Source organism: Gymnoscopelus microlampas (assembly GCF_963454915.1).
Source record: "Gymnoscopelus microlampas genome assembly, chromosome: 2".
Lineage (NCBI taxonomy): Eukaryota > Metazoa > Chordata > Actinopteri > Myctophiformes > Myctophidae > Gymnoscopelus > Gymnoscopelus microlampas.
The window spans coordinates 10,287,569-10,298,724 of record NC_139939.1 but is presented as its reverse complement, the minus strand read 5'-3'; the positions used below and the strand labels follow the sequence as shown (position 1 = coordinate 10,298,724).

Below are 11,156 nucleotides of genomic sequence, written 5' to 3'. Positions count from 1 at the left end.
TGAACGCCCCGATTGATCACAACGGGAATCCGACAGACCTTTTCTCCGACTATGTGGCATCCGCGTGCGGTTAGGGTGCGGGTTTGGTTCGGGTTTACTGTTTAATGTCGGAGCACTGCGCTGTCGGAGGAATGCGCTGTCGGACTAACGTATTGCACCCGATCACAACAGTCACACAGAAGCATTAAAAGTAGCAGATCTACAGGCTCGAAACCGCGTTTTCCCACTTGTGTCTGCTACCAGTGGTGGAAAGTAACTAAGTGCATGTACTTAAGTACAATTTCAAGGTATTTGTACTTTACTTGAGTATTTCCACTTTCCAATACTTTTACTTCTACTCCAGTACAACTCAGGGGCAACTATTGTACTTTTACTCCACTACAATTATTTGAAAACTTGAGTTACTTGTTACTTTGTGTTTTGATTATTATTATTATTATAAAACATATAGTAACCACTTCAGCCCTACATACATTTCGGGCCATTTGAAAATAGCCGATCTACAAGCTCACAATGCGTCGCATCGCGACGCATTGTGAGCTTGTAGATCTGCTATTTTCAAAAGATGTATATACATTTTTAATTTGTGAAATGGGACATTCTGCATAATGACTACTTTCTACTTTTGGTACTTTAAGTACATTTTGATACCAATGCTTCTGTACTTTTACTGAAGTGCATTTTGAATTCCAGACTTGTACTTGTAACAGAGTACTTCTACAATGCAGTATTGATACTTTTACTCAAGTAAAACATTGAAGTACTTTTTCCACCACTGGTGAACGGGGGGAGGGGGACCTACAGGACAGCGGTGATGCATGTAACTAGCATCAAGTGGAGCCTGTTTGTTAGAGGAATCACTCCATTCAGACGCGTCCGTGATTGTGTACTTACTGTGAGCATGATGTGATCCACAGTCATGCAGCCTCGTGCCAAATCATTCATAATCGCTGTAAAGCGTCCCCTCCCTGACTGTTATGGCTCCGTGCAGAGGCCGCTAACACATTTATGTATCGTCTGAAATGTGTAGCGTATTGATATACAGCACAGGGCTGTAGGTTAGACTCTGAAACGGGTTTGTAAATCCAAACGATAAAGCTTTGCAAAGATGTTCTCAAAGAACATTTTGGATTTTCAACCCATGATAGATGAAGTGGTTCTCCAGAGTGCAATGGACAGGTGTTCTTTGTAGTAATATTAGGGGCTGAAAAACCCATACATTTTCCCATAGAGATTTTCGAAAATGTTTATAATTTTAAAGGAGTAGTTCACCCAAAAAAAATGACTTATTTTCTATCAATTGCACACCCCATGAAGCCTTGAATCCATGGATTTATTTTTGTTTTTGTGGCATTCTTAAGCCAATAATTTGATTCCCATCTCATACCGGCTAATGTATCCGGTAGGAGACACAAAGTAGATATATTTATTTGTGTCTCCTACCGGATACACACCCGGTCATCAAATTATTGACTTAGGAATGCCACAAAAACAAAAATAAATCCATGAATTCAAGGCTTCATGGGGTGTGCAATTGATAGAAAATAAGTCATTTTTTGGGTGAACTCCTCCTTTAAGCCTGGAACCAAGCCATCCAGGCTCCTGGTGAATCATGACCATAACATTTAGATTCTGTGTCAAAATATATATTTTAATATTTAATTATATACTATAATAAATAGCCTTTTTTGCAATTTATATAAATATTTTCGGAAATCTCAATTGGAAAAAGTTATGGGGTTTCTATCTGTGGCACAACAAAATGGCCGCCACTGCTATGCCCGGCTGGGCATTCCTTATTTCCAAGGAAAATCAGGGATGCTCAGAAAAAGATAATACCGGTTATACCGCTTTTGCATATTAAATTAACAAGTACTTATATGAGCTGTTTGAACTTTTAAGATGTGTGTCATCGATTGGCTCCCAAAAATAAGCGACAAAGTGTGTCCCTTATCAGTTCAATAAGGGACACGTCTTTTAGTTTCTAAATAATGGCCAATTCTGTATTCCAAGGGATGGTTGGCAAGCCTAACTATTATGTATCACATGCAGTGTCGGGCAAGATACATACAACTTGTATAGCTAAGTTATAGCTCCTCTTAATAAAAAGTAGCCGAGTCATACTAAAAGCTTGGGATGTAACAATAATCATCAATATATTCTATATAATAAAGTTCTCTATATTACCGTGGGTCTGTGATAGCGTATCTCTGCTGTCCGGCAGCAACCAGCTAACTCCAAAAAGTACATTTTGCAGGAAAAAAACTAAACTAAACAAACAGTGGAGTTAGGAGGTTTTGTTCATCATTGACAAGAACAGCTGAATGGACCTCCAAGCTCACAATGAGGATGGAGGTCAAAACCCTTTGGTGAACTTAGCTGGTTTTAACAGAACGTTTGAGGATCCAATGGAGTTAGCTGCTTTTGTCAGAAGCACTTTTTAAAGAGGTGGCGCCATGGTTTTGCACTTTTTCTGTTTTTCATGTGTCTATGAGGTTGATAGAACTTCATTAAGGCCCCCGCTGGTGGTTTTATGGTGTTTCATGTCTTCTCTGACTATTTGGAGTTTTTTCCTGGAGGCTGAAACCTTGAGAGTCAAACGTGCCAATCCAAAAACAGGGGCATAGTGACATCACACACTGTAAAAAATCTCAGTCGCAAAAGGTTAGGTCAATTCACTTCTTCTCTTTAACTCAATGAGCTCTGATAAGTTTAGGAATTTAACTTACATTAATGAATTCACAGTCTCAAAAGGTTTATGTCAATTCACTTCTTCTCGTTAACTCAATGACCTCTGATAAGTTTAGGAATTTTAACTTACATTAATGAATTTTCAAAAGTTAAAATTGCTTTAATTCATTGTGTTGACTTTTGTCATGTTGACTGAACTTTGGCCTTATATGGGACTTATCGCTATGAAATAAAATAGAAATAATGATATTATTATTATTAATAACGATAATAATAATAATAATAATAATAATAATAAGGGTAATAATAATAATAATAATAGTAATAATTCTTCCTTTTATTATATTCATGGGGGAAAAAAGTATCTTATGCCACTGGGAAATGGCAATAAATAGTTATCTTGCTTTTGATCTTGAGATGTTCTTTAAAACATTACATGGTTGAAACATATTATTAATAATAATAATATTATTATTAATAATAATTATAATAATAATAATACTAGTAATAAACCTTCCTTTTTTTAATTCATGGAAAAAAAGTATCTTATGCCACTGGGGAATGGCTTTGTTTAACTGTTCTTTAAAACATTACATGGTTGAAACATGGACTTCATTTACTCTGGTCATACAATATAATCATGCACATGTTCAAATTAAATAGTACATTTTTGTCAAAAAAAGAAAGGGACTATGTTCTCCAGCGGAGGGCTACTCAGACGGAGGCTTACACATGCGGAATAATATTCGTCACACAGCAGTGTCAACAGCGCGCGCGTCAACAGCACTCCTCCCACCCGTTCTCTCAACGCGGAAGGCGGACCATTTTAACTGCAGTGAACGTTCGGCAGTAACTCCTGCCTAGAGCTTGCAAACAAAGTTATTTTTCAGAGCCAAGAGGTGAGTTTCAGCTTTTATGTGTCTTTATGTATAAGTCAATTCACTTTTAAGCCAGTAATAATAGTTTTATTCGATCTTATTTTAGGTTTTTGCACGGTGCACAGCCCATCCTCCACTCCCCTCTGAAAACGCGGGGAGAAAGTTTTTTCAAACAAACAAGTTGCTTGTTTGCTCTGAATGAATGAATTCATGCTAAGATATGTATTCATTATCTTTGATAAAGGATTTTATGACGATAATTACTTTCATTGGTAGCTTGTTGTATATTAGAAATGGCGCGGAGAACTGTTTGGATTTGGCTTGTGTGTGTGTGTGTGTGTGTGTGCGTGTGTGTGTGTGTGCGTGCGTGCGTGTGTGTGTGTGTGTGTGTGTGTGCGCGCGCGCTTCGTAGACGACACAACATAATGTAGTTGGTTTAGCTGTTTAATTGTCTTATAAAGGATGTAATGACGATATTTACTTGCAATTGCTTGTTGGGGGGGGGGACGACTGCTATTTTCATTCTGTTTGCAATCTTTTCTTTAAGTCTTTACGTTTTCTATCATTATTCTATTGTTGTTATTAGCTATGCTGCTGCATTGTCTGAAGGAAGCCAAACCAAAATAACTTTTACTCTTATGAACCTATACACAAGATGTAACAATAAAGTACAACCTTTAACCCTCTATCTGTGGAACCACAAAATGGCAATCACCCTTAAGTTGTGTAAATTAATTAGTCCAATTTAGAATCCACTCATCTAGTTGTAGTTCTAGTCTTGTCCAGTGCATACTGTTCTTTGTTCATATTGATTAAATCAGGTTTGCCAGTAAGACAATTATTTTTGATAGGATTTGATAGAGGACAATAGAGGATGGGTTCAGTTTACAGAGAGGGTCTAAGTGTTTAATGTGTGTTTTATCTGTCTCAGCTGTTAGTGTCCAATGATGAATGACACACCTTGCTGCTGGTGAACGAAAGCTGCTCTGCTCATCACATCACTTCACTCCTAGAACATGCATGTTGAGGTAATGTTTCATTGAGGTTGTTGTTAACCCATTAAGACCTGAGGCCCATTCTACAAATGCCTTCTAAATCAGTAGTTCTCAAACTTTTTTGTGCCAAGGACCCCCAAAATATGTATTTGGCCACACAAACCCCCATCTGAAAAGGTAAATGTCTAATCTTAACCTGAATATTTTCCTAATCTGAGCTGAACTCTAGAAATATTATGTAACCATAAAACAACCATTTCACTTGTGAGGACCTGGAAAATTGCCCTCACAATGTCTATTTTGTCAATTCTACTATACTTGTGGTGACATTTGACCCTCACAAGTATAGTCATACACACACACAGTATCAAACCTGACACTAATATCTGTCTGGTCCCTGCAGGGATAACGGGCATTCTGATGAGTGCTGCAACGCTGCCGTGTGTCTGACCAGACCGCCCAAGCTGGTCCTCCACCCTCCTCCCGTCAGCAAGAGTGACATCAAGCCTATCCCCGGCCTGGGCCACTGCTGCCGCAAGACCACCAAGAAGCAGACGCCCAAAGGGTGAGTGCAGTGCCCGCACATGTGCCAGAAAAGGTTGCCTTCCAGCTACCACTGAAGTCATCTCCATATTTGGGCCTCACCATGACAGAAGAAGTGACTGTTTGGTTGTCAGACTCAGGACCTCTTATTGTGTCATTATAATGGCGTAGCACCCAGTAGCGTACGGTGGGTTCTAACGTGGACCGGGCCAGATTCTTAACCCCCCCTCGCGGGGGGGCGGGTGGGTGCTCGCCCAACGATGGCTGATAAGTGACAGTCTATTGAGAATTACCATCAGCGTTAATGCGAGCGAGAGAAACGTGAACAAAACACAATATGCTAGTATAGTTGGGAAGCGGCTTAGTTTGGGTTGAGTTGCTGACTCGTGGATAGCAGAGATCTAGGCGCAACTGCGCCGCTGGAATCCGGGGAGCAGGGGCGCACTGGTATGGTGCTGTTGGCCGCGGCGATGGTTGCTGGTGGTGGCGGGTCTGGCGCTGTGGTGGGCGCTGCTGGTTGTGGCCCCACTGGCCCCCCACCAGCAGCCGCTGGTGCCTGGCAAGAGAACCGGTTTGACGGGGAAACCATGGGGGGCCACCCATTAACAATTCGACCGAATACAAATAAGCCCGATTTGAAAACAACGGCGAATTTCTGTGGTTGGCTACAACAGAATAGGGTGAGGGGTGCTAATGTTGTTTTGTTGATTTTTTGTTTTTTTCCCCTGGGGGAGCAGAGTTTTATAGACCGGGCCATGGCCTCGTTGGCCTCTATGACGATACGCCCTTGGTAGCACCGAAGGGGTCAGCCGTTTAGAACAGTGTTTGTATGTATGTGCCCCAACATTTTGCTCTAATATGGAGTAACACGTGTCATCAAACAATTGCCCAAGTTCCACACGGCTCCAGAATGGCCTCCAAACTGCACACCTATTAATTTGCTTGCACAGACATGGAAGCCACACTGTTTTTAGAACCTGTCTTGTTTCTTTTTACCAACTAAGAGTAGACATAGGCATAGATCATGTTCATCCCTGTGGGCTTGTTGTGCATTTAAGGTAGCCCCTCTGTTATTTGATTCTGAACTGTTTCCTTCAATACTAATGATAGGAAGGACTCATGCATTCTCCTCCCCTTTCTCCCATCTTCACTCCTCTGATTTCTTGTCCTTCTCGTCTTGTCTCTCCAGGCAAGACTCATAATTCTCTCTGTAATCAAACGGTTGCATTGGAGCAGTGAGTTGAAGTTCCCCTTTGTTCTGTTGACTCTGAGATCTCCGAGATGATTCAGAGATTAAAAAGAGCAGTGTATAGCCTCCTCCTCCACTCTAATGCCCCATCCTTCCACTTCCTCCTCCTGTCTGTTAGGACTGTACCATCTGTATGGAGCCGTCCTTTTGGCTACAAAGGCCCTGGAGTAGGGCCCGTCTCCAGGGCAGAGTCGGTGGGGAGACTGATCCAGTGCGGACACCAGTACCACCTCCACTGTCTGGTGGCCATGTACAACAACGGCAACAAGGACAGCAGGTAGGAGTCCTCATAGGAGCACACGCTTACTCACAAATACACTGTTTTATCATCACTGCAACAAGACTGGTGGAGGTTTCAAGTTTAGGTGGTAAACTTTAAACTCCTCTCCTCTCTTCCAGCCTTCAGTGTCCAACCTATAAGACCATCTATAGTGTGAAGACAGGCAACCAGCCGGCATGCAAGATGGAGTACCACATCATCCCCCACTCTTTACCAGGACACCCAGACCGCAAAACCATACGCATCATCTACAACACTATTCAGGTACGACACAAACCAATGTGTGATTCCCCTCGATGCTTTTGAGCAATCCGCATCCCTTTGGTATGAAACAGTGTTAAGGATACTTCCCCTAGAGAACTTTACATACACCCTACATAATTTACCACAAAGTTTTCTTAAAGACGCGACAGCCATTCATTAATGTAGTGGTTCCAGGTTGTGAGGAAATATGATGGATCCTGTACATTGTAGTGTATGCATTCTGTTTTCTTTTTTTGTCTTCTAATCTAGTTTATTTAGGTTGGTGTAGTATTTTTTTCTTTTGTATGTATTTTAGTATTGTTAAGTGTGTTATTGAATGTTAGTTTGTTCACAAAACCACAACAATTAGGTTGTCTGAGCAGAGATGATCTTGGTGTATGACTCTGTGTACTGTGGCCGGAACCAAATAAATTGCAAAAGGTTTAGACTTTGATGATAAATTAATTGATGTGACCCCTCTCTCTCCCTGACCAGGGACCTGAGCACCCGAACCCAGGCAAGCCCTACACAGCCAGAGGCTTTCCTCGACACTGCTACCTCCCAGACAGCAAGAAAGGCCGCAAGGTACCCACTATCCACCCTCCAAATGCACCAACTAAGACTGTACGAGTCAGCGTCCAGAATTATATTTTCTGCAATGAAGTTTACCAAGTCTAGAGGGTTTAAGTGGTCAATATAACATGTTTTCTCTGTTTCAGCTGCTGTCTTATTGGTGTGGTGTTGTTGTTCTGACCGTCTGAATGACCCGGACCCTCGCTTTCTACCCTGTTGAAAGAAATCTACTCATCACTCCCAAAGACCATCTTGTTACGGTAATGTTTCATTGAGCATGTGTTGTTAAAATGTTTCACATTTAGTCAAGAAAAAACTGGGATCCCTGCGTCATTTCCAGGGGGTGTACTTGTTCATCAAGCTGCCTCACGCTACAGAAATAGGAGATGGCCTATGGCTAAAGTGGTTAATATGTGTTTTCTCTGCTTTTCAGCTGTTGGTGTCTAATGGTTGCTGTTCCGGACCATCTGAATGTCTACACTCTACACACCCTTGCTGCCTACTGAATGAAAGCTGCTCTGCTCATCACTTCACTCCAAGGACTTTCTCGTTAAGGTAATGTTTGATGATGTGTTGATTTAAACAAAACCTGAATTTGTTCCTAATTTATTTCATGATATGCCATTAGCCTCTTCTGTTTTTAATGTTTCATTACCAACATGGTTAATGCAACATGTGTTCTTGTTTTCTCTGTGTTTCAGTGATTGCTGTTCCTGACCATCCGAATGATGCACACTCCTATGACAGCATAGAAGAATGCAGAGATTGTATTTTCCGCACCAAGAGGTGAACAGTTTTTTTTAGGGAAGAATGTTTTGGATCAAATCGAAGTCCAAAACTCAATTAATGGACCAAATGTTTTATCAGCAAAGTATAATGTTCAATATAATGATGTTTAGGTCTTAATTTAGTTTTAGGAAATACTTCTAAAAGCAATTGTCTGTGGTCAGAGATTTTTGTTTGTAGGTAGCACAGGGTTTCAGTTGCGAATGAGGGGCTGGTTAACAGCTCAACAAGGTCTTTCAATCTACAAAATGTGTCAACATTAAAACACTCTTGGTATCCAGCATGTGAGAGTGCACCCAAGTTATCTGCGGCCACAGACAAAACAGTAACTTTGATGTAAGACCCAAGACTTTGGACAAATACACCAGTGTTGTCCAATATCTGAATGTCTCTAATCAGAGGCTCCAAAACTTTGCTGTAACCATATTGTTTTATGTGTACAGTTTTGCACAATACAGCTACATAAATTGAAGTTAATGTTGACCTGTGGCCCATACAGTGTTAAAATGAATTACCATTATTTTGTTAAAGGCATTCTGAATGGTCTAGGTATGTGTGACTCATGTGTTAAAAACATGTTGGATATTAAGACCCTTAAGTTGAATCAAATGTTTGTTTGTTTGTTTTTTACTATGCATCAATTCTTAAAAACAAGATGTATCTTTTTATGGTGTTGATGCCCGTGTTCAAATAAATTGTATTTTTCAACAGAATGTAATAATTCAGTGATTTATTCCTTGATTTGAAATGGTAAGTTATTTTAACTTGAAGCTTTGAGTTATAATAATATAGAAATATATGCTTGTTCAACGAGGTAAGGAAATAATAATATTAATGATGATTATATTTGCATTGATAATAAAGTTCAATCAACTTTGATAACTTGCAAAACGATGTTGAGTCAACTTTATGAACTGGAATTTCTCAGTTGAAACAAAGTGAATAGTGAGGTTGTCTTAATTTGAATGTTCAAGTTCAATCAACTTTGATAACTTAAAAAACAATGTTGAGACAACTAGAATATTGTAGTTGAGTCAACTTTATAAACTTGAATTTCTGAGTTGAAACAAAGTGAATAGTGAGGTTGTCTTAATTTGAATTTTCAAATTCAATCAACTTTGATAACTTAAAAAACAATGTTGAGACAACTAGAATATTGTAGTTGAGTCAACTTTATAAACTTGAATTTCTGAGTTGAAACAAAGTGAATAGTGAGGTTGTCTTAATTTGAATTTTCAAATTCAATCAACTTTGATAACTTACAAAACAATGTTGAGACAACTTGAATATTGTAGTTGAGTCAACTTTCTAAACTTGAATTTCTGAGTTGAAACAAAGTGAATAGTGAGGTTGTCTTAATTTGAAATTTCAAGGCAGCTTTTGAACCTACTTTTTCAAGTTCTGTTGAGATCAAATTTTTTACAGTGCAGAGCCCCCCCCACCCTCCCCCTCATTATCATAACACAACAGGTGTGGGCATGAGGAGGAGGAGGGACTAGGACAGGTGGGTGGTGCTAAGGTGGTGGAGGAGGTGCTAAGGTGAGAACCAGGCATACTTAATGAACTGGAGGCGTGTCCACATAAAAACATTTTTTTTAACAATTTCTGTACACTTTTTTTTTTTGAAAAAAATCCTTACATAATAATAATACCTTATGATCAGGTTTTAGGGTTGAAAAATATCATGGCTATCATGGTTAGCTGGTTTCTGCCGGACAGCAATGTTATGATGATGATATGCACTGAAGAGAACTCATTTGTTGTGCCATGTTATGTTTGTGCCACTGAACGTGATGTGTACTGTAGCTTTTGTCGAGCTACATGGTGAAAAAACAGTAGCTTGACTGCTTGAAAGCTATACATCATTTTAAAGTATAGTGAAGCTACTGTACTCACAGGCTACTGGCAAATGTAAAGTCAGTAGCTCTGTGCTATGCTAATACAGCTAAAGATACGGGCTAACAACGGCACAATGGTAAACAAACTCTCAGCGCAAACACAAAGTAAGTCCAGCACAGGGAGATAAAAACGAAACAAAAGAAGCAAAGTCAAAGGCAATCTGTCTCAAGCTAGAAGAAGCCTTTATTCAAGATGACAAGGAAGAAAACATTCATCACTGCATGTTTACACTCAGGGAAATATGCGGCGGCTGTCAAAAGAATAATAGAGTGTGTAGACACTGTTAAGGGACGTCCGCACTATAGCTATAAAGATATTGTTTTAAAAAAATGTTCTAAGCAGGGGTGGGAATTGACTAAGTATATTTACTCTACTTAGGTACAATTTTGAAGTCTTTTTTTTTACTTTACTGGAGTACTTCCAATTTTTAATTAATTTCTACTCCACTACACCTTAGAGGCAAATATTGTACTTTTACTTCACTACAAGTATTTGAAAACTTTAGTTACTTTGTAGATTTTAGATTTTTGCAAAACCACTTAGGAAACAGACCTATTATGTATACTTTTGCAATTTGAAAATAGCCGATCTACAAGCTCAGAACGCGTCGCAAAAGCGACGCATTGTGAGCTTGTAGAACTGCTATTTTCAAAGGATTTTTATACATTTAAAAACTGAAAGAAATGAGACCTACTGCATAGCGAGTACTTTTACTTTTGGTACTTCAAGTATATTCTGATGCCAATTCTTTTGTGCTTGAACACCAAACTTATTTCTACAATAGGGTATTGATGCCTTTACTTAAGTAAATAAAATAAAATTCTTCCATCACTGCACCACAGCTATAACGACGACAATGAAGAACAATATAGTACTCCCACTATGTTTGTTGCAAGATCAATGTTGGAAAGGTTGGCTTGGTCTTGGTTTTGAAGTGTAATTTACTGATCAGCAGTTTCCATTATGTAAATGAATACGGCACATTTCTAAATGCCTCATGTATTTACAATTGTTACCCA

At 39.4% G+C, this 11,156-nt stretch overlaps 1 protein-coding gene across 2 annotated transcripts; it reads left to right on the top strand.

Annotated features, from left to right (window-relative positions):
* Nucleotides 1–3,488: 3,488 nt before the first annotated feature.
* On the top strand, nt 3,489–8,945 carry LOC311062624 (E3 ubiquitin-protein ligase DTX4-like). Of its 2 annotated transcripts, none has more exons than XM_084081803.1 (9): nt 3,489–3,590; nt 4,501–4,597; nt 4,968–5,129; nt 6,475–6,633; nt 6,756–6,900; nt 7,375–7,464; nt 7,599–7,712; nt 7,886–8,007; nt 8,154–8,945. In XM_084081803.1, the coding sequence occupies exons 2-7, from the start codon at nt 4,521–4,523 to the stop codon at nt 7,638–7,640; spliced, it is 675 nt and encodes a 224-aa protein (XP_083937929.1). In that variant the 5' UTR covers nt 3,489–3,590; nt 4,501–4,520; the 3' UTR covers nt 7,641–7,712; nt 7,886–8,007; nt 8,154–8,945. The 2 variants fall into 2 exon arrangements, with proteins under 2 accessions (XP_083937929.1, XP_083937928.1); XM_084081802.1 differs by having other exon boundaries at nt 7,375–7,503.
* Nucleotides 8,946–11,156: the final 2,211 nt, after the last annotated feature.

What these genes read in the sequence shown, in the direction of transcription:
- LOC311062624 (XM_084081802.1), top strand. Translation starts at nt 4,521, where the DNA reads ATGACACACCTTGCTGCTGGTGAACGAAAGCTGCTCTGCTCATCACAT. An exon ending in CCTAGAACATGCATGTTGAG is followed by an intron (nt 4,598 to 4,967) that starts GTAATGTTTCAT and finishes TGGTCCCTGCAG; the next exon opens with GGATAACGGGCATTCTGATG. An exon ending in AAGAAGCAGACGCCCAAAGG is followed by an intron (nt 5,130 to 6,474) that starts GTGAGTGCAGTG and finishes CCTGTCTGTTAG; the next exon opens with GACTGTACCATCTGTATGGA.